Source organism: Gracilinanus agilis, chromosome 4, assembly GCF_016433145.1.
Source record: "Gracilinanus agilis isolate LMUSP501 chromosome 4, AgileGrace, whole genome shotgun sequence".
Lineage (NCBI taxonomy): Eukaryota > Metazoa > Chordata > Mammalia > Didelphimorphia > Didelphidae > Gracilinanus > Gracilinanus agilis.
Window position 1 is genome coordinate 241,693,684 of NC_058133.1, and position 24,508 is coordinate 241,718,191.

The following is a 24,508-nucleotide window of genomic DNA, read 5'->3' on the forward strand; positions in this document are numbered from 1 at the left end:
GGAGTTAAAGCAATTGTATAAAAAAATCAAGCCATTCCCCAATTGATAAATGGGCAAGAGACATGAATAGGCAATTTTCAGGTAAAGAAATCAAAAGTATCAATAAGCACATGAGAAAGTGTTCTAAATCTCTAATAATTAGAGAAATGCAAATCAAAACAACTCTGAGGTATCACCTCACACCTAGCAGATTGGCTAAAATGAAAGAAGGGGAGAGTAATGAATGTTGGAGGGGATGTGGCAAAATTGGGACATTAATGCATTGCTCGTGGAGTTGTGAACTGATCCAGCCATTCTGGCTGGCAATTTGGAATCATGCTCAAAGGGCTATAAAAGAATGCCTGCCCTTTGACCCAGCCATACCATTGTTGGGTTTGTACCCCAAAGAGATCATAGATAAACAGACATGTACAAAAATATTTATAGCTGAGCTTTTTGTGGTGGCAAAAAACTGGAAAAGGAGGGTATGTCCATCAATTGGGGAATGGCTGAACAAACTGTGGTATATGCGGGTGATGGAATACTATTGTGCTAAAAGGAATAATAAACTGGAGGAGTTCCAGGCGAACTGGAGAGACCTCCGGGAACTGATGCAGAGTGAAAGGAGCAGAGCCAAAAGAACACTGTACACAGAGCCTGATATACTGTGGTAAAATTGAATGTAATGGACCTCTGTACCAGCAGCAATGCAATGACCCAGGACAATTCTGAGGGATTTATGGTAAAGAATGCTACCCACATTCAGAGGAAGGACTGCAGGAGAGGAAACATATGAGAAAAGCAACTGCTTGAACGCATGGGTCGGGGCGGACATGATTGAGGGTGTGGACTCGAAACTACCACACCAATGCAACTACCAACAATTGGGAAATTGGTCTTGATCAAGGACACATGACAAAACCAGTGGAAATGTGCGTCGGCCATGGGTGGGGGGAGTGCGGGGGGTGAAGGGGAAAGTAGGAGCATGAAACATGTAACCATGTTAAAAATGATTATTAATAAATGTTAAAAAAATTTAAAAAAAAAAAAAGACTGCCTGCCCTTTGACCTAGCCATACCACTGCTGGGTTTGTACCCCAAAGAAATAATAGAGAAAAATACTTGTAAAATTATATTCGTAGCCATGCTCTTTGTGGTGGCAAAAAATTGGAAAATGAGAGGATACCCTTCAATTGGGGAATGGCTGAACAAATTATAGTATTTGTTGGTGATGGAATACTATTGTGCTAAAAGGAATAATGAACTGGAGGAATTCAATGTGAACTGGAAAGACCTCCAGGAATTGATGCAGAGTGAAAGGAGCTTGAGAACAAGCAAAACATTGTACACAAAGAATGATACCCTGTAGCACAATTGAACATAATGGAATTCTCTCCTAGCAGCAATGTAATGACCAAGGATAATCCCTAGGGACTTATGAGAAAGAATGCTCTCCACATCCAGAGAAAGAACTGGGGGAGCAGAAACACATAAGAAAAACATTTCCGGGGCAGCTGGGCAGCTCAGTGGATTGAGAGCCAGGCCTAGAGACAGGAGGTCCTAGGTTCAAATCCGGCCTCAGACACTTCCCAGCTGTGTGACCCTGGGCAAGTCACTTGACCCCCATTGCCTACCCTTACCACTCTTCTGCCTTGGAGCCAATACACAGTATTGACTCCAAGACGGAAGGTAAGGGTTTAAAAAAAAAAAGGGGGGGGCAGCTGGGTAGCTCAGTGGAATGAGAGCCAGGACTAGAGACAGGAGGTCCTAGGTTCAAATCCGGCCTCAGACACTTCTCAGCTGTGTGACCCTGGGCAAGTCACTTGACCCCCATTGCCTACCCTTACCAATCTTCCACCAAGGAACTAATACACAGAAGTTAAGGGTTAAAAAAAAAAAAAGAAAAAAAAAAGAAAAACATTTCCTTGATCACATGGTTTGATGGGGATATGATTGGGGATGTACACTCTAAATGATCACTCTATTGCAAATATTAATAATATGGAAATAAATCTTGATCAATGATACATGTAAAACCCAGTGGAATTGTTCATTGGAGGGGAGAGGGAGAAGGGGAGGGAAAGAACATGAATCATGTAACCATGGGAAAATATTCTAAACTAATTAATTAATCAAACTCAAAGAAAACAAAAGAAAAGAGTTCCATGAAAAGTAGAATGAACCAAATGGAAAAGGAGGATCAAAAAGTCATGGAAGAGGGGCAGCTGGGTAGCTTAGTGGAGTGAGAGTCAGGCCTAGAGACAGGAGGTCCTAGGTTCAAACCCAGCCTCAGCCACTTCCCAGCTGTGTGACCCTGGGCAAGTCACTTGACCCCCATTGCCCACCCTTACCAATCTTCCACCTATGAGACAATACACCGAAGTACAAGGGTTAAAAACAAAAAGTCATGGAAGAAATTCATTCTTTTAAAATTAGAATTGGGCAAATAGAAGCTAATGACTGCATAAGACATCAAGAAACAATAAAAATCAAATCAAAAGAATGAGAAAATATGGAATATCTCATTGAAAAAACAACTGACTTGGAAAAGAAATACAGGAAAAATTAATTTTAAAAATTTAAGAATTATTGGACTATCTGTAAGTCTTGGCCAAAAAAAAAAAAGCCTAGACATCATATTATAAGAAATTATCAAAAAAATAAAGTGTCCTGGTATTCTTGAACAAGAAGTTGAAAGAATCCAAAGAGTATGTCCTGAAATAAATACCGAAATGACAACTCTTAGAAATGTTCAAGAGCTCCCAGGCCAAGGAGAAAATACTGCAAACAGCCAGAAAGAAATAATTCAGTTATTATGGAGTCCCAATCAGGGTTACACAAGATCTAGCGGCTTTCACTTTGAAGGACAAGAAGACTTGGAATATGATATTCTAGAAGGCAAGAAAACTGGTTTTATGAGCAAGAATCACCTACTCATCAAGACTGACTATATTCTTTCAGCAGAATGTATGACCATTTAATAAAATAGAAACTATCCACGCATTCCTAAAGAGAAGACCAGACTTAAACAGAAAATTTAATGTGCAACTATAAAATTCAAGAGAACCATAAAAAGGTAAATAAGAAAGAAAAAAGTTTAAGTGCTTTAATAAGGTTAAATTATTTATATTCCTATATGGAAAGATGGTATCTGTAACTCTTAAAAATTATTATCATTATTATAGTAGTCATAGACAGAGGGTATGATAGTAACCTGCTTAGGATAATATGTAAAAAATCTAGGGGTGTAAACGAGGATTGCATTAAGAGAAATGGGAAGAGAGAAGTAAAATGGGGGTAAATTATATCACATAAAGAGGCATCAGGGGGACTATTGCAGTGGAGGGGAGTATGAGGGTGCTGATGGGTAATACTTAAATCTTACTCTATTTGGAATTAGTTCAGAGAGGAAAGAACAGTCAAATTCATTGGAGTATAGAATCCTGTTTTACTCTATAGAGAAACAGAAGGGGAATAAGAAAGGGAGTAATATAAGGGAAGGAGAATGGGAGAATTGATTAAAAGCAAAATACTTGTATGGAGGTAAAGAGTAAAAAGAAAAGGGGCAGGACTAAAAGAGAAAATCAAGATGGAGGGGAATGCAGAGGTGGTAATCATAACTGTGAATGTAAATGGGATGGACTCACCCATAAAATGGAAGCAGATAGCAGAGTGGATTAAAACCAGAATCCTGCCATATATTGTTTACAAGAATTACATTTGAGGCAGGTAGATACACACAGATTAAAGGTAAGAAGGAGGAGCAGAATCTATTGGGCTTCAACTGAGACAGAAAAAAAAAACAGGAGAAGCAATCATGATCTCAGACAAAATTGAAGCAAAAATAGGTCTATTAAAAGAGATAATTAAATCTTGATAAAAGTCAGTATGGAAACAATGAAGTAATATCAGTACTTAACATAAATGCACAAATGGTATAGCATCCAGATTTTTAAAGGAGAAACTAAAGGATTTTAAGTGGTAAAATAAATAGTAAAACTATACTAGTGAAGGACCGCAATCTTCCCCTATCTGAACTGGATAAATCTAACCAAAAAATAAATAAGAAAGTAGAAAGAGAAGTGAATGAAATTATAGAAAAGTAGGATTTAACTGATATCTGGAGAAAATTGAATAGGATAAAAAGAAATATACCTTCTTTTAAGCAGTACATAGTACATATACCAAAACAGACCATGTACTAGGGCATAAAGTCTTTATAACCTATTGCAGAAAAACAGAAATAATAAATGCAACATTTTTAGATCATAATACAATAAAACTTTTAATCAATAAGAGTTCATAGAAAGGCAAATTAAAAATTAATTGGAAACTTAATAATCTAATTCTTCAAAACAGGTGGATCAAAGAAAAAAATCATAGAAACAATCTGATTTTATTGAATAGAATGACAATGAGGAGACAGCATATCAAAATATATAGGATACAGCCAAAGCATTACTAAGGGTAAAATTTATATCCCTGAATTCTTCTATCAATAAAAAAGAGAAAAAACAGATTGATGAATTTGGAAGGCAACTAAAAAATCTAGAAAAAAAGAACAAATTAAAAATACCATTTAAATACTAAATTGGAAATCCTAAAAATCAAAGGGGAAGTTAATAAAATTTAAAGTAATAGAACCATTGAATTAATAAATAAGACTAGGATATGGATCTATGAAAACTCAAATAAAACCTGATTTAAAAAAGAAAGAGAATCAAATTACCAGTATCAAAAACTGTAGCCATCCAGTAGCCACACAATATTATCTTCATGGGTGGACACCTGAGAAAGGAAGCTGAAGACTGAGGGAAAATGGGCGAAGGGGTTTAGAGATAAGGGAGAAGGAACTCATGTTCATGAAAGAAGAAAGACTCAGAGCTACAAGGTTCAACAGCAAGGGATTCCATGTGTGTGCTCTCCTGATGGTGGAAGAGAGAGAGAGAGAGCTACACATGTCCCCAATCTTTTATTGGAGAATCAAGGAATGGGTGATGGGAAGTAGTTAATGAACCTATGACATGGCAGAGAATTTAACATTGGCTTGGTTTAGGATAATAGGTTTAGGATAAAAGATAAATATTTATAAAAATATTAAATTGGTTAGATTAGCAAAAGAGGAAATAGAACACTTAAATTATCCTATCTCAGAAAAAGAAATTGAATAAGTCATCAATGAATTCCCTAAGGAAAAAAATCCACCAAGAAAAAAAAAAAGAGCCAGATGGATTCACAAGTAAATTCTATCAAACATTTATGGTGCTGATATCTAAACCAAGAAGACCAATGCAAAAATCTCAAATAAAATACTAGCAAAGAGACTACAGCAATCTGTCACAAGGATTATTCACTATAACCAGATGGGATTTATACCAAGAATGCAACAAGGCTGGTTTGATACATAAAAATTAAAATTAATATATAATAATAACTTTAAATAGTATATTTTATAAGATTTATTAATAATCACTAGAAATAAAGGAATAAAAGGGTATTTATCTAACAAAATAAAAACACATGCCCATGTCCCTCATTCACAGTTGCCCTCATAGGAAGAGAAGAGGGCTAGATAATATTAGGAAGACTATCAGCATAATTGACAGTATCAATAATCAAACTAACAGAATCACATGATTATCTCAATAGATGCAAAAAAAGCCTTTGACAAAATACAACATCCATTCCTATTGAAAAACTAGAAAGCATAGGAATAAAAGGACCTTTCCTTACAATAATAAATACTATTTATTTAAAACATCAGCAAGTATCATCTGTGATAGGGATAAGTTAAAAATCTTCCCAATAATATCAGGAGTGAAGCAAGAATGCCCATTATTACCACGACTATTTATATTGTACTAGAAATGATAGTGTTAGCAAGTAGAGAAGGAAAAGAAATTGAAGAAATTAAAGTAGGCAAGGAAACTCTTTGCAGATGATGTGCTATTATACTTAGAGAATCCTAGAAAATCAACTAGTTGAAATAATAAATAACTAGCAAAGTTGTAGGATACAAAATAAACACACACAAATTTCAGCATCTCTATATATTTCCAACAAAACTCAGCAACAAGAATTAGAAAGAGAAACTCCATTTTAAATTTCTCTAGACCAGTGATGGGCAAACTACAGCCTGCGGGCCAGATGTGGCCCCCTGAAATATTCTATCTGGCTGCGGCATTATTCCTAATCTGACAAATACAATGAGTAGGATACAATAAAATGATACTACAAAAGAGTTGCCTTAGAAACAGATGAGCATTTCCTTTCCTTTGGCCCCCTCTTTAAAAAGTTTGCCCATCATTGGTATAAAGTATTCCATGAGAAATTTAATTAACATTGTAAATTAGCTTGTTTGCATTTTTTGTATATGTTTTATTGTCATTTATTGTCACGACCTAGCTATAAACACTGAATATTCCTTCAACTACTTATGTTTTTCTTTATTTCTTTAAGGAGTACTTTTTAACTGAATTTATAAAAATCTTTTATGCATTTTGGGAGATTGGTCCCTACATCTTTCATGCATTTTGTGGTTATCTGGAATGGGATTTCCCTTTCTATTTTTGTTTCTTGTGCTTTGTTATTATTGTTGCTGATTTTTTAGGATTCATTTTGTAACACAAAACTTTATTGAAGCTATTAATTTTCTCAAGCATTTTTTGCTGATTCTCTAGGGTTTTCCAAGTTAGCCATTGTATAGTCAATATACAGGGATAGTTTTATGTATTCTTTACCTATCTTTATTCCTTTCATTCATGTTTTTCTCTTATTGCTATTATTAGTATTTTCAGAACTGAATTAAATAGTAGTGGGCAAAGTTGGCATCCTTGCTTTAGTTTCATATGCAAAAGGCTCTAGTTTATCTTCACAGCATGTGATACTTGCTTTTAATTTTAAATAGATTTTATAATGTTTAAAGAAATATGATGATTTTTATGATATTAAAGTTACCTGCCTATAATTTGGAGAGGTTATCTTATTTTAAAAGAGTGTTAGAAAAGATTTTTTTTTGCATTAAGAGAATTGTGTGGTTTGAAATGTTTTGGTTTTTAATAAGATAAGTTAAATGATTTTTTAAAATAATGTTTTCCTAATATTATTTTATTTATGGTACCAATCCCCCTTAATCATAAAAAATAATTTCTTGGATAAATTGCTATAGTTGGTCCTACCAAAGGATTTTGTTTTAAATTTTGAGTCAATGTTCATTAATAATATTGGCATATGTTTTTCTTTCTACATTTTATTTTTTATTGGTTTCAGTATTAGGACAATATTTTTTGACTCATAGAAGAATTCTGGTAGAGGGTTTTCTTTCTCAATTCTAAAAGTCTGAAAGAACTCACTCTCCTGTGAATCTACCTAGATTAGCAGGGATTTTTCCCCCTTTGGTAGATCCTTAACAGCTATGTCTATTTCCTTTTCTGATATTAGGTTACTAAAACCTTCTCTCTCTTTTCTCATAGTTTGCATATTTTATATTTTTTGGGTATTCCTCTATTTCATATCTGTTTCTATTTTGTTACACATAGCTATGGATAATATGTTTTGATTATTTTTTATGGTTTTTCTTCTGGATTTACTGCGAATCCACTTGCATTTACTATTTTTATTACTTGATTTTCTGCTTTCTTCTTTTTTAATAAGATTAACTATCCCTTACATTAGTCTTTTCAAAGAATCAAATTTTGGTTTTGTTTATTACTTCTGTGAGGTTTTTGTTTGCTCTAATTTTGTATTTAATGTTTTATCTGTTGAGTATCTAGTTTTTTAAAAAATGCACACAATTGTTTAATACTCTTTTTTTTTCTATTTTGGTTAATATATGTTTGTGGGAATATGTTTTTCCCCCGAGGACTATTTTAGCTTTAGCTTAGAAATTTTAATAGGTTGTTTCATAATTATAATTTTCTTTTATGTAATTATTCATTATTTTTTTCTTTGATCTGTATCTTTTTTTTTTTTGGGTGGTCTCTGAATCACTTTCTATTCTTATTTCCTTATGGTCTCTAAAAGATGTACTGACTATTTCCACCCTTTTACATTTGTTTGCAAATATATGCCCTAGTATATGGTCAATTTTTGTAAAAGTTCTATGTGAAGAGAACTATGTATATTCTTTTCTCTCCCATTTAGAAGAAGCCATAGTCTTTTATTAGTTTTCTACAGCATTTTTCCAGTTCCATATTTTTCTTTTTTTCTTTTTTGTTAGACTTATCCAGAACTTATAGAGGGATACCGAAGTCGCCTATTGTATTATTATATATACACACACACATGTTATGAAATGTTAAAGGTTATGATGTTTGTAATTACTTTGGTACATCAAAATTATGGTATGATGAGTCAATTCATGCCTGAATTGTCTTTGCTATGTTCTAGCCCAAAAGGGTCAATGTACTCTCAATAGTGACCACACTTTCCTCTATCTTGTCAAACTTGTGTCCTGGTACATTCCAAAAGATTGATAGGATATTTATTGTACTGTGCAGAAGTTTCCCACATTGCCCATTCACTCCCTCCCCTTTTTCTTGAAGCATTATATATGCTTTTACCATCTTCCACTCTCTTTGGGGGAGCCTTGTGTCTATCCAGCCCCACCCCCCATCACACACACAGACACACACACACACACACACACACACACGTTTTTGTAATTCAGCAACAAAAAGTTTCTTTGCTATAGAGCTGAATACCTGATTGGTTTATCAGAACAATATAAATATAAATTTTGCTTGTTTGGTGACAAGATATGTGTGTGTATGTATGCATATATATTATGTTTACTTTATGAATTTGGAATATGTAAGCTTATTACTAATATTGTCTATATTTCTTTTCAGTATATTTTATAGTTTATTTATCCCTTCTTATTTTCAAAGGTGTGATTTCACTTTGTCTCATATCATGATGGCAACTTTAGTACTTTAGTATTCGCTTGATGCAAAGTAAATTTTTTTCAATCTCTTTAATTTTGGTTTGTTTTTATCTTTTATCTTTGTTTTTTTAAAGGTGTTTGTTGGAAGCAACAGATTGTAGAGTTTTGGTTTCTTATCTTTTTCATTTCATTCATAGTCACTCTTTTTCATTTTATTGATATTATTTAAAATTATTTTAAAGTTTAAGTTTTAAATTTTAAAGTTTTAAGAGTTAGATTTGCATTTTTTCATCTGCCTCTAAAATTGTTTTATCCAAGTTGTGATTCCCTCCCCTTCTATAAACACGGTGTTATATTTCTCAGTTACTTTTTTTTTTAAGGTGATCCTGTTCCCACTGACTTCCTTTCCTTCACCCTTCATCCCCTCTTCTCGTTTGTTTCACTTTTCCCTTCAGGGACTTTTTTTTTATTAGCTCCTTTTTCTCTCCTATTTTTATTTAGTCATATGTTTCTTCCTCTCTTCCTCTAAATTACTCAAGTACATTCTCTCTTCCTCTTCTCCTCTTTAATTAGTCCTTTTCATTAGTATTTTAAATTTCTTTTTTTTTTGCCTTCCTTTACAAGAAGGATTTTTTCTTACTCTTTACTAAAACATTCTCCCTTTCTTCATTATCTAATTCATGACCCCTACAATTATCTGGTCTCTCTCATTTTTCTTTATTATTCATATGGTCAAAGCTTCCAAGCTATTCATTCTAGCCTCTTTCTGCTATGGCATGGATTTCCTTTTTTTCAATTCTGCCTAACTCCCAGAATAATGACAGTTATTACAGGTAACAGAAAGGACACTATGGTAAGGTCCCTCCCTTATCCTGATTATACAGTGTATAACCACCATGGTTACTTTTTTTCACATTTGCCTTGAAATATCTTCTCTGTGTCTATATTCTCCCACTTCTCTGAGTGCCAGTTTCCCCTGTGACCCTAACTCCCCCTCTCAATGTAGGACAAGTAGACTTTTCAAGTAACAAATCCCCAAACTATATCCCGTTCAGTATTGCCATTTCCCTTCATAGACCTTATCTCTTCACCCACAGGAAAATTCAATAGTGGAAAACCCTCCCTTCACCAAAGTAATGCTTCCTTTATTTTTCCTTTCTAATCCTTTCCTTCTTCTTATTGCCCACTTCCCTTACATACCTCTTCTCTTTCTGAGAATGCCAAGGTCACCTTCTACTCATTGCTAGCTCTTCATTTGACCCCAATATGTCATACATTCTTCTTTGTCCCCCAATCTCCCTTCCATGTATCCTCACATGTTGTAACGTACTCTCCCTCTCTCTGTCACCCACATACACACACAGTTCACTTACAGGCAAGCTGTCACCAGGTTCTATTCATAATTCCCCTTCCCTATCCCCTTCAATGTTATCTCTAACAGATTTCTCTCTTCACTGCTCCATTCCTTGGATACATTTTAAAAGCATCTTACATGTCTCTCTGTTGTCACTGTTGCTGTTACTGCCCTTGCTTGATTCATTTATTCATTCTTCCTGCTTTTCTGTTGTTTGGGATATTCAAGAAGCAACTATTCTATTCAGTTCTGGTTTTCTTTCTAAAAATGTTTTAAACTCATCTTTATTATTCAATATCCCACTTTTTTCTTGCATGGTTAAGCTCAGATTTGCAGAGTTAGTCATCTTGGGCTGCAAAGGAGGAGCCTTATTATTCTCCAAGACACATTATTCCTTTCCTCCCAATATTTTCTAGCAGGCACTGAAAATAGTCTTACATTATTCAAATCTCCTTCTTAGATCTTTTTCCTGACCATTTGTAGAACATATTGTTTGTTAAATTGTTAAATATAACCACTATTTGTCTTGGAGTTTACAGACCTAGGTTTCTTATTAAGATGATCTATAATTTCTTACCATTGGAATTTCATTTTCTAGGTTCAGAAATTCTGGGTAGTTATCTTTTATTATTTCCTACATTCTGGTGTTAAGGCTTTTTGTACTGCCATGTTCTTCTGGGCAATTTTCTGATCTTTAGGTTGTCTCTACTCATCCTGTCTTCAAAATCAGTATCTTTGGTTGTATAGTGAGCATATTTTTTGAATGTTATTAGTTTTTGCTTTTCTTCTTCTAGATTGTACTTCACTTACATGTATTTGCATTCCCAACATATTATTCTATCTTTTTTGTTTCTTTAGTAAGGCCCCCCCATTGCCAATTTCAGTTTATTCTATTCTATCTATTGTTGTTGCTGTGAAAACATAAATTATGCTCTCATACTTTTCATTTCTTTTTTGGGCTACTTTGGAATAACATATTGAAGTTTCATATTCTCTTCACATTCTCATCAATTGTTTGATCATTTTCCTTACTTTGCAATATTTATTCATAGATGCCCAAATTCATTTACTAGATTTGGAGGCCATATTTATTTCTGATGTTATTGTTTTTCCAGTTGATTTATCAGTTTATGATCAATATCTAAGTTTTGTTTTACCCAAAATCTTTGATAATTTTATTCCTTTTTGTTTTCCTTATTTTTCCTATCACTCATTTTTAGATTCTCATTTTTTATTGTGATTTCCTTGGGGGCTAAATCTGAAAATGTCTCAGCCTTTTCCCATGCTGGGAAATTCACCATTCAACAACACGTGTGTGCCCATACACACACACACATACACACTAACACATTTCTTGCACTCCATAGTTGTTTGGCCTGGCATCAGAAGTTAAGAACTCTGCAGTACTTTTCCCCCTAATACTGGCAGTTTACAATGCTGATGCTATGGGGTTGCAGCCCTTAGTAGATTTTTACCTCGAATGACTGAGGCCAAGCTGCCTGTTGTAGCCCAGTCAAACTTTTACTGTCTGAAGTTAGAATCACCATAGAACTAGAAAAAGGAAGGAGACTATCAGGTGGGTTTGGTCCTAAGTCATTATTTTGTCCTTGAGTCAAGTTAATGCAGCCTTGCTGGTGGTAGCATGGAAGGTGTTAGAGGGGTATTGAATGAGCTTAGGGTCAGTAAGCATGGGTTCATGAATTTTTTATTTTTATTTTTTTAACCTTATTTCAGATACTGGATATAGTAGCTGAAGTTGCTTTATCTCTGGCATATAATTTTATTATATGCTATTTTAAGAGAGGTCATGGGCATCAGAGAAATGTCTAATCTAAATTGTTCCTCATGTGACTCGGTCTTTTTTAACTATTGATTTCTTTTTTCTGCCTACACATATGTTCATTCTCCCTATTCTTAACAAACTTTCACCTAATTTTAACATGCTCATAATCTATTTTCCTACTTATTTCTTTTATAGAGAACTTTGGAAAAGATTTTAAAAGATTGTCTTAGAAAAGAATACCTTAATGAATTCACATCCCCACTTCTCACTCACTTCTTAGCCCCATGCAATCTGACTTCTGGCCATACTACTATCCAGCATTACATCTTTACTGTTAAATCCCATGACCTTTTCTTAGTCTTCATCTTCTTTTGAGTTTTCTGAAATTTTTGAAGTATAAGAGTAAAATTAGGACTCTGATCCTTAGAATTTTATAAAATGTATTAGAATTACTTGGATAGGTCAAGCCAAAGAGCTAGAGAAATGTAAGATATTTAAGCCTAATCTAAGTCCCACATGGGTGTTCCCAGCATGGGCTCCTGCAGCTACTTTCTTGCTTGGTCACCAGAGAAAGATAACCTATTTCCTTCTTTTTTTATTTTAATTAAGTTTGTTTATTTAATTAATTGATTTAGAATATTTTTCCATGGTTACATGATTCATGTTCTTTTCCTCCCCTCCTCCCAACCACTTCCCACAGCCAACAAGCAATTCCACTGGGTTTTACATGTATCATTGATTAAGATTTATTTTCATATTATTAATATTTGCAATAGAGTTAGCATGGGCATTGTACCCCCAAAATTGTAGAAATGTCTCAGGCAAACTGTAAGCAGGGAAATTCCTTTGCTCCCTTCTATCCTTGTGACTCCTAACCTAAAACATCTGATAACTCCTATAAGACCCTGAGAGGATTATCCTCCTTGGATATCTTTTAATAATCCTTTAGGTTTGAGATGGACATTGATACACACCTCCAGGCTACACTTTGATACCATCGGATTGTATCTCAGACATCCATCTATCCCCTAACCTTTGAAGGTCGCCCCCTATGTCTTCAGGCCCCCATCCTATGCCTCAGTGCTTACCATTCTAGAGTAATGTCTCCACTCTTGTAAAGAGTATAAAGACCCCAGAATTGCCATTATCTGGGAACAGCTTTCCATCTAGGCTGTTCCACCTATTCTGTCCTCCTGGCCAGTTTCAACATTACCTTCTAAATGAATAAATTTATCTTTTTATTTTTAAACTAAGTTTTGGAGTCTTGCATCCTTGCAAAAGGTACCCTTCCTGAACCCCAGGGGTTCACCTCAAGTCCCCCACAACATCATTTAGAGCAGTGGTTCCCAAACTTTTTTGGCCTACCACCCCCTTTCCAGAAAAAAATTACTTAGCACCCCTGGAAATTATTTTTTTTTTAATTTTAATAGCAATTAATAGGAAAGATAAATGCACCTGTGGCCATCACCGCCATCCTGGATCGCTGCAGCACCCACCAGGGGCGGTGGCACCCACTTTGGGAATCACTGATTAAGAGTCTATATCCTCAATCATATCCCCATCGAACCATGTGATCAAGCAATTGTTCTTCTTCTGTGTTTCTGCTCCCATAGTTCTTTCTCCTAAGTCCCTCAGAATTGTCCTGGATCATTGCATTGCTGCTAGTAGAGAAGTCCATTACATTCAATTGTGCCACAGTGTATCAGTCTCTGTGTCCTGGTTCTGCTCCTTTCACTCTGCATCAATTCCTGGAGGTTGCTCCAGTTCACATAGAATTCCTCCAGTTCATTATTCCTTTTAGCACAATAGTACTCCATCACCAAAAGATATCACAACTTGTTCAACCATTCCCCAATAGAAGGGCATCCCCTCATTTTCTAATTTTTTGCTACCACAAAGAGCACAGCTATAAATATTTTTGTATACATATTTTTCTTATTATCTCTTTGGGGTAAAAACTCAACAGTGGAATGGCTGGATCAAAGGGCAGGCAGCTTTTAAAGCCCTTTGGGCATAGTTCCAAATTGCCTCCAGAATGGTTGGAACCTACTTCCTTTTGTCCAACCATTTAACCTCACTCTCCCTTCCAGGTCAAATTCAATCAAATTCAATCATGTCAAGATCAAACACAGAGTTACATAACCACACTAGATGATGTAATTAGGAGACCAGCCTAGTTGATGGAAATTGACCTAGCTCCAGGAGCACAGGGATGTGTGATCCTGAGAGAGGATTCCCTTCACAGATGTTAGCCCAGTAGAGGCCAGGAAAGGTTTCATTTTTGTCTCTGTGTATTTCCAGAACCTAACACAACATAGGAACTCAATAATGCTTCTTAAATTTAATTGAATTGGCCATCTCTATCTCTAGTATTCTCCCCTCTCTTTGTTTCCATGATATTTCCATCTCCTCATTATTGCCTCTCTTCTTATTGCTACTTCTCAATTTTGTTTGATCATCATCCATCTTCCACAAGTTCTATCTAGGGTATCTTTTTTCTTCTGTTTTATTTAACTTCTCTTTCTAATAAGCTTTCATGAGTTGTTTCATCTTCTCAATGGAGGTTATTCCAAAATCTATATACTTTTTTTTAATCTTTCTCCTGAACTCCACTCATGCATCAATTCCTCTTGAATAGTCCGATGATATCTCAAACTCAAGATAATAGATTCTGATCATTGTAAGGGACCTCAAAAGCCATTTAATCCAAACCAAAACTGAATGGAAATCCCCTCAACAATAATACTGGCAACTAGTTAATAAGTCTTTGCTTATTGTAAGTAAGTAAGAAAAAACCCATTATTTCCTGAGTTCCACATTTCAGTAATTCTAATTATTAGGAAACTTTTCCTTCCATCAAACCTAAAGATGCTTCTATAAACTCATTGGTGAAGACCTGACACCCCATGCAGAGCTGGCACTCAGGGAGCTGCTACGTCCCACCTCTTCCCAGCATTTGAGGACATTTTTGCATACCCCACCCCTCTGTCCAGCCAAATACTTTCTCCCTCCGCTCTCTCCAATAATGGATGGGGTGGCCTCACAGACAGCTTGAATTTGCCCCTGGACACTCGAACTTGTTAAATGTTCCCCAATACTGCTCCATAGTTTCTAACAATTGCTCCTATTTTGTTCCCTCAGGCCAAGCAGAAAAATCTAATCTTTTTCTAGCACATATTACAACACAGTATTTATAGAGAATACCATAAGGCAAACAATTGGGCCTTAAGTAACAAATATTTTTAGGGGATAGGTAGTCCTAGAGCATTTGAAATAAACAAAGATGGTACAATTGGAGAGATAGAGAAGCAGGTTAGTTCAGTGTCTGGAAGTTAAGGGAGGACAAAAATATAGGAAGGGGAATTGGTGAACAGTGTCATGCATAGCAGAAAAGTCAAGGTGGAGAGAGATCATTACCATATTGAACTGTCTATAAGAGATATTAATTTGGCTCTCACATGAGCATAACAAAGATATAATTCTCTTCCTTACAATTCCCTTCCCTAAAAGAATAACAGAGGTGACTCCTTAGCATTACAGAATTTAAAAAAAAAAGAGGAAAAGAGTGATTTAGTATTCAGAAGATACTCAACCAACTTCTTTTCTAGCTCTAATTTGCTTTGGTGGCTCCCCTCCAAGTCTGTCCTTAATTGCCCCCTATTTTCTTCAGACCCTCAAACCCCTTCTAATTTTCTGCCACATTCTGTATGTCTCTTAGATACACTCTAGCTCAGACTCTAAGAATCATAGGGTATAGGTTAATTTTATGGTTTTAGTTCACACAAACTTAAAGCAAATATGTTGAGTCTTACCAAAATCATTTGCTTGAGAGTGCACAAAGTTTGGCTGATAGCCACTACAACTCACACTTTACAACTCAACTTTAAGTTGGAGAAACTTGCCAAACTACAGAATAACATTCTCCTTTAACAAAAACTTTTCATGAAAAGAAATCTTAGAGTCTGTGTAGTGTGACTTCTTTCAGTTTCTGATCTGCATGATCTGCTCCTATGTGCTCCTATTTAAGTTTTGTTTTGTTTTTTCTTCCTGGCAGGGCCTTTTTAGAGTGGCTCCCTCTGCTTCCAAACTGAAAAAGCTGAAAGCTGCTCTGGACTGCTGCGTACTGGATGTGCAGGAATACTCAGCTGACCCTCACGCCATTGCAGGTAGTGGAGTTGCCTGGTTGTCATGTGGCTGAGTTAGGCAGGGATTTTCAGGAAAGGGAATGAATGGATCTTTAAGGTAGGTGTGTCTTGGACACTCAAACCAATGAATTTTCATCAGAGATGTCCAATAGCTATTTACCCAATTCCAAGTCACACTCCAAAAAAGGATCAATACAAAAATACATCATTTCCAGGTTTATTCTTTGTTTTGTCCAGCGTGCCTTGGCTAGGATTGATTGTGAAAAAGAAATGGCAGGTATCCACTCTCAATATAGTGCCTAAAGAGTATGTCCAGTGATCTTAACCAATCTCTAGATGCATATATAAGGCCACTTGTCAAGTGCCTTTCTCTGTCCTGACATAATTGCTAATGGTAAATAATTTGTTCATGTCCAGGAGCTCTAAAGTCTTATCTCAGAGAGTTGCCAGAACCTCTCATGACCTTTGAACTCTATGAAGAGTGGATTCAGGCATCCAAGTGAGTATCCTAAGTGCCATGAAAGCTATGTGTTGTTTTTCAAATACATAATTTATAGAGAAAAATGCTGAATGAAATCCCTGTTCCCAATTCCAGGAGGTAAGACAAAGAACTAGTCCTAAAAGAATAAGAGAATCGTGAGCCAAAAAAATATTGCTGATAGATCAGAGAAATGAGAAAGAATCCAAGGGAAATATAATAGCCAGATAATACAAAAGCCTTATTACAAATTATTGGTGCCTCTATGTGAATACCCTGCCTCCAAAATTACATAGAAATCATTATTGTAACCTGCCCTTGGGCAAGAACTGATTTAGATGTGTAGATGGGTTTATGTCCTCAAAGATGCAATTAGACTCTAAGTAAAAATTCATATTAGTAAAAAAACAGAACAGAAGGTTTGTTCTCAAAGATGAGGGAGAGGGAAGTATGAATGGAGAAACTGAACAGTGTCAAAACTTGAGAGTGTAAAAACTGAGGCAAAAGTTCAATGCTAGCAAAATCTCTTTAACAAATTAGTGAACAGCCACAGTGGAAGATCAGAAGTCTACAAAGAGGAAAGTATTTCAAGAGATTTCTGGTCATGGGAACCAAATTACATTAGAACAATGGGATTGGGGTACCAGGATCTGAAGAAATGCCATTTGGTCCAAAATTAGAGGTTATGCTCAATGACAACCAGAAAAGGCTTTGTTTCCTCAATTATTGAAGACTGAAAAAACTTGAAGATAAAGCAGAGAGTAATTAAGAAGTGAAGTTATTCTCTATGAACTTAGTAGACAATTAATACATGTTTTTCTAATATAATTGGATTGATAGATTAAACTAGATAAGGCTAGACTTAGCTGATGTAATTTGCCTACCCATATGTAATTTGCACCTCTAAGATGTCTCATTTTATAGGAAATATCAACACTCAGTACTTTTTTGTGCTTTTTGTTGACCATTTCTCTACCAAGAGATGGAAAGGTACATATATACCTAATTTGTTCCCTGGACTCAAAAATGGTCATTGCATTGATCTGAGTTTTCATGTTATCAAATATTACTTTCTTTTATAATAACATTGTCATTTTGTATATTTTTCTGTTAGCTTTATATATTTTTTAAACCCTTACCTTCCGTCTTGCAATCAGTACAGTGTATTGGTTCCAAGGCCAATGTGGTAAGAGCTAGGCAATTGGGGTTAAGTAACTTGCCCAGGGTCACACAGCTGGGAAGTGTCTGAAGTCAGATTTGAACCTAGGACTTCTCATCTCTAGGCCTGGCGGTCACTCCACTGAGCTACCCAGCTGCCCCCTCTTTTAGTTATATTGACTTTGCTGCAGTCCTTAAAAGTCTTCCTAAATTTCTCTGAATTATTCATATATATTGGTATATAGATATATATATATAACACAATAATTTTACATTATATTCTTATGCCATTTATTTAGCTCTTCCCTCAAACAATGTTTTGGGGTTTTTAAATATTTTTATAATAGCTTATCTTTTTAAAAATAAAAAATTTTGATTATTTACTATGAGAGAAGGGGTATGACTTATAGTAAGTAAGTATAATATAGTCTAGTATAGCATAGCATAACATAATATTGTATAAGTAAGTATAAGTATAATAAGTAAGTAAGAGACAAGATTGTTCCCTATGGACAAAATTTTAAAAGAATTTCTTTCTTCCCTTGGATTGTAAAGATTCTTAGCACAGTACCTGGCAATAGTAGATGCTTAATTAATTTTTATTGATTGATTAATCAATTGAAGTGAGAAGTGACCACTGGTGATCAAAGAGTCTTTTTAAAAAAATCATATCCTTTTTATTTACAGATAAATAAACATGGATACGGGTATTCCTAACTTTATAGAACTATTTGTAAAAAGTGGTGTGAAAATGGCAATTTCGTAAATCAAATGTTTTTAAGTGAACCAAGAAAGCTTATTGTCAAATGAGATATTTATAAAGTGCTTAGTACAATGCCTAGAACATAATAGGAGCTTAATAAATGATTGTTCTCTCCCCACCTCTCTGCCCCCCCATTATTTTAGATACTGAAATCAGTCAGTTTTAGAGCCTTGGAGTCTTTTCTCCCTCTCCTCTATTCCCAAATCTAATTAGTTGTCAAGTTCTTTCAATTCTTCCTCCATCACAGCTCTCAAATACATACTCTCTACTCACATAGCCACCATCCTATTCCGGGTCATTGCCATGTCTTATCTAGACTATTATGATAACCTTCTGATTGGACTGTAAGTCTTCCCCTCTCAAATGTGTGTTCTATACAGTGAACGAAATAACCTGGCCGTGTCATTCCTCTGCTCAAAAACCATTGGTGGCATCTTGGATAAAAAATAAACTCCTTGGATTGGCATTTAAAAGACTCTCTTCAATTTGTCTCCATATACAACTTTCTACCTTTGTTTCACAATTGCCTTTAGCCAAGCTGGACTAAATCCCATTATTCACCAAATGTATCAAATAAACCATCTTCCACTTCTGTGCATGTGCACAAGCTGTGCCCATGGCTAAAATGCACTACCACCTCATCTCCCCTTTTCAGAATCCTTAAGTTTCAGGCATTGCCTCTTCTTTGAAGCTTTCCCAATCTACACCTACCCAAACCTACCTCTACCATGTATCCTTCTCCTCAATTTATTTATTTATTTATTTGTTTGTTTGTTTGTTTGTTTGTTTATTCATCTGTTATATGATGCAAACTTCTACAGGAAAGAGATTGTTATATTTTTATTTTTGTTAGCATTTAATATAAAGTAGGTGCTTAATAAATAAATGTATGTTATTTTACTGAGAAACTCAACAATTTTGGAGGCACTGATGGATTGGAAAGTGTACTAGACTTCTTAAGGAACATAGATTCAATTTTCTACTTTGTTAAATCTAGTTGTGATTTTTGGGTAATTACAGGAACAAGAAGGGAATGATATAGTAGAGATTATTTGGGTATAGAGAAGGGGAAAACAATGATTTTGCCATTGGAGTATATTACAGATCACTAGACAGAATGAGGAAATTGATGGAGAATTTGAGAAAGAGATCACATTTGTCACAGAGGGACAGTAGTGAGAAATTCAATTATACAGATACATGTTAGAACTCTCTACCAATAGCAGAGAAGGTAACATCTTTTTGACTTGTCTTTGTGATAATTTCATCCTTCAAAAGGTGGAGAAAACAAAAAGGAGAAATTTTATTCTGGCTCTGATTCTCACTAATGGGGAGAAAACTGGTTCTTGTGATAGAAATTTGGAAACTAAAGAAGGAATACAGAGGAATCTCTATTCTAGATTTTATGATAGTGGAGGAGAGGAAATCTGAGCATTATCTTACTCTAAATCTGGAGAAACCTGATTCCAAAGCATTCAGAAAAAATTATGTAGGATTTCATAGAGCAAAACTTCATGAGATATAGGATATGCTCAAGAAAGAAATTTTGAAGAAATAAAAAGATACTTCAAATGAAGAAGTAAAGTGAAATTTATCTAAAGAAACCAACCAACTTAGATTGTAAAAGGAAGTATTCAGAAGTTGGACAAGACCAAGTATCAGAAGATGAATATGAGTGTGACACCGTTCTATAAAAATTATATAAGGAACACTAAACCACAGAATGAGTTCAGGCCAGCAAAGGACAACAAAAGGCTTTTTTCTTTGTTTTGCCATATTTGGGGTTGGAGGAGGGTGAAAGAGGACCTTTTAACTAACAGCAGAGGAAAGACAGAACAGCTTAATTCTGATTTTGTTTCTGTTTTCTCGGCAAAGGAGAAGCACGTTTCCCCTGGAAATGACAGAACAAACGTGACTGACAGGGAATTGATACCCAAGATAAGTAAGGAGAAAGCAAGAGAGCACCTAACTTCCCTTGATGAATGCGAGTCTCCTGGCCCAGGTGAACTACATTTTCTGGTCCTGAAAGAACTGGCAAATGTGATTGCTGAAACACTATCAAAGATACTCTTGCTATCAGACTCCCTACAAAAAAAAAAGTTCAGGATTTCTCAAACACTGCAATATGCCTATTGACATTTAACGAAATACCATACTAAATTTTGTTGAAAGATGGAAAATGGGAGAAATACAGGATAGAGAGTAAAATATTCTGATTTTCTTAAAAAGAAAGAGAACCGATTCTGTTTAACTTCAAGTCCTAGGAAAATTCTAAAATGGCACTTTAAAGAGATAGTCAAAGGGGAAACACTGGTTATAAAGGAGCAACATGGCTTCAGAAAGAAGTCCTGATAGATTTCCCTAGTTTTCTTTTTTATAAGGTTACTAAATTAGTAGATGAGGGAGATGTTACATAGTTTTACTATACTTTGGTAAAGCTTTTGATAGAATGTTGTCAAAGTATTCTTATGAAAAAGAAGGAAAAAATATGGATTAAACAATTATACAATAAGGTTCAGCTCTGGTTGGATGTCAGAGAAGTTCATAATGGTTTATTATCATCACGATAGGAGGTCTCTAGTGGAATACACTGTGGATTTGTGTTTTGTTTCTGTGGCATTTAATACTTTTATCAATGACCAGGATGAAGCCATAGTTGATTTGGTCATAAAATTTGCTGATATAATTAATCTGACAGGAATAGTATCTTTACATGTTAGAGAACCAGGCTAAATATAACAAGATACAGTGTAATAGAGAAAAATGTAGCATCATTTACTTCAATACAAAAAAGACCTTCAGAAGTATGATAGTAGAGGCATTAGTAGACAGCTAATGTACTACAAAATATTTGGGGATTTTAGTAGATTGCTAGCTCAATATTAGTCAATATTAGTGTGATGCTGAAGCCAACCAAACTAATGTGATCTTGGACTGCATTAAGCATGATACAACTTCTAAGAACATGGAAGTGATTGTCCATCTATTGTCCCTCATCAGAATTGATCTGAAGTATTATGTACTGTTTAAGCTGACAAGTGTCCAGAAAAGAGCAACTTTGGTGGTAAAGGGTCTTGAGACATATATGAAGAATAATTAACTGGAAATAGTTAGCCTAAAGAAAATAACTCAGAAGTGGTACAACCACCATCTTCAACTATTTGGAATCCTATCATGTGGAAGAGGAATTAAATTTGTTCTGTTGGCCCCAGAGGGTAGAACCAGAAGCAATGAGTAGAAATTGCAAGATGTACATTTAGGCTCAAAGTCAGGCCAAACTTCCTAATGATTATTATTAGCTATACAAAAGTGCAATGGGCTGCCTAGAGAAATGGTGGCTTCTTCTATTTGGAGGTCTTCAAATAGAGATAGTACCACCACTTGTCAGGGAATAATTGAGATTCCTTTAGCTGCTAAAATCAACTCAGGTTCTGTGATTATAAGAAATTACTTAGCCTATTGAGGTCACAGTTATCTATTAAATGAGTTGAACTAAATGATAGCAAAACTTCCAACTTTACAAATCTGTTTCTATAATCTAACATATTAAAACATATTAAAACTATAACTTCCGCTATTTTGGTATTTTGAAGCAGTGATAGCAGAAAGAGCCCTGGATTTTAAAGAAAAGACCTTGATTCAAAAATCTGACTTTATATTTAGCAAAGTGCTTTAGAAATATGTACAACTTTATAATTGTTATTAAGGGGGAAAATTAATTAACAAAATTGGGTATTACTAAAAACCCAGTTTTGTTAATTAATTTTTTTTGCTATAGAGTTGGCCTGTAAATACTCAGTCTTCCATATTTGCCTTTTCCTCACTGTATAGAGGTAGAGCTGAATTGTACCAGTTCTATCCAACCTGTTTGGGAGGTAAGGTAGAAAGAGGGTATTTAGGATGTGATTTTTTTTCTACCTTGTTCTCAGGAGATTTAATCAGACACACCTTATTACAATAATTTGTTCCTTATTATTATTTTTTCATATTATGAGCCAAGCTTATTTTGTTTTTTAATTTTAATTTTTAAATTTATTTGTTACATTAAAATATCCACATTAACTCTTCCCTCCCTCTCCAACTCCCTTTAGAGAAACCATCATTTGACAAAAAGATATATGTAGATATAAAACTATATCTTGCTTATTTCTATTTATCAGTTCTTTCAGGTATTTCCATTTTTTTACTCTGAAGTAATATTCCATCACAATCTTATTTGGGGGGGAGTCTAGGGACATTATTAAGGCCTTCAGGAGCATGTGGTTTCTAGGTGGCAGCTAGGTAGAACACAGTGTATAGAATGAATACTGGTTTTGGAGTAAGAAAGTTCTGACTTCAAATGTGACCTCAGACATTTACTAACCAAGCTGTGTTATCCTAGGCAAATCATTTAACTGCTCTCTGGCTCAGTTTCCACATCTGTTAAATAAGGATAATAATAGCTACCCTCTTGGGATTTTCGTGAGAACCAAATGAAATAATATAAAGATAAGGTACTTAGCACAGTGGCACATAAGAAGCTATTATTATTCATTCTCCATTATATGGAATTCATATCAGACAAAAAATTAGTGAGAGAATACTAAACCTGACAGCCCACATCCAATAAAATTCCTAACATTCAGGCAGAGGTTTGACTCTCTGGCTTAATTTAAATTCTTGCTTATAATTTGTCAACTCCTAGACTCTATGTAATTGTAACAAAAATCAAGATATGGGAAAATTTAAGGTAAAAGACTATTATCTGTTAATGTACAGGTATAGAAAGAAAAAGGGAAGGGAAATTCCTTTTTTTATTTAGACCTTCCCCCGGCCTTTATACACACAGTTAGAAACTGTAACTTCATTTCCAGTCTTTGCTCCAAGTTACTTGTAGGGGTCCAGATGACCCTCTTTTGCTACCACAGCTCAGTACACCTTTAATTTTCTCCTTTCAATCTTTTATTTGCTTTCCTCTTTATGGCTATCCTTGCTTCGCCAATTCTTTCCAGCTTAGCTTGTTAAGTCCTAGGTAGGTTTGGGGACACTGTGCTGCTGCTGCTCAGTTCTTGCAGAAACACTTCCTTCCTCTTAGTGCCTCACAGACTTTGTGTGTCCCTTTTAGGAACTCCTCTTTGTGACTCAAGCAAAGTCACTGACTTACAAATCCCAGGATATTAGGCAGTTCTCAAACCCCTATTATATTCAAATATCATGAATACTTATAAAAAGTTTTTTTCTAAGTTTAACATTTTTGTTACCTTGATTTTTAATGAAAATGAAATAATTTGGATTATTGATATTGTATTTTTAATATTGTACATATAAACTTTCATAGACTTTGAGTGTTGGAAAGCACCTCAGAAGTCAACACTTGAACAAGAAAATCCTTTAGAACATATTCAGTGATCATTCAGCCTTTGTTTGAGGACTTTTACTGAAAAAGAATCCATTGCCTTGAGTTAGCCCAATTCACTTTTTATAACTCTTATTGTTAAGAATTTTTTCTAGCATCAAGCCTAAGTCCCCCTCTTTGCAATTTATACTCATTGTTCTTTAGACCTGTCTTATAGGGAAGAAGTCTAAATTTCAAATGCTCAAAGAATATCTACCATATTCCCCACAAATCTTCTATTCTTCAACCTAAATTCAACCTTAGAACCCCTGAATTCAAAACCCTGTACCATCCTAGTTGCTTTCTTCTGGACACTTTGGTACCCAGAATTAAAATTCTCCAAATGTGTTCTGAAAATAGCAGAGCAGAACATTTCCATGGTCCTATATACTATGCCTTTAAGAATTTTTCCAATTGCATGTGATTTTTTACATTCACTTTTTAAAATTTTGAATGATAAATTGTCTCCCTCCCTCCCCTCCTAGTAAAGGAAAGCAATTTGATATAAAAGGTTTACATGTGCAGCCATGCAAAACATTTTCATATTAGTCATGTTGTGAAGGAAAATGAAGAAGAAACAGAGGCAGAAG

At 34.9% G+C, this 24,508-nt stretch overlaps 1 protein-coding gene across 1 annotated transcript in view; it reads left to right on the forward strand.

Moving 5' to 3' along the window:
• The window catches only part of ARHGAP44 (Rho GTPase activating protein 44), a 185,008-nt gene that overhangs the window by 105,513 nt on the left and 54,987 nt on the right, over positions 1-24,508 (forward strand). Inside the window, exons 11-12 of the mRNA XM_044673871.1 lie at positions 16,055-16,166; positions 16,563-16,644. Of these exons, the coding sequence (XP_044529806.1) occupies positions 16,055-16,166; positions 16,563-16,644 (194 nt within the window). The remainder of the gene's footprint in view (positions 1-16,054; positions 16,167-16,562; positions 16,645-24,508) is intronic.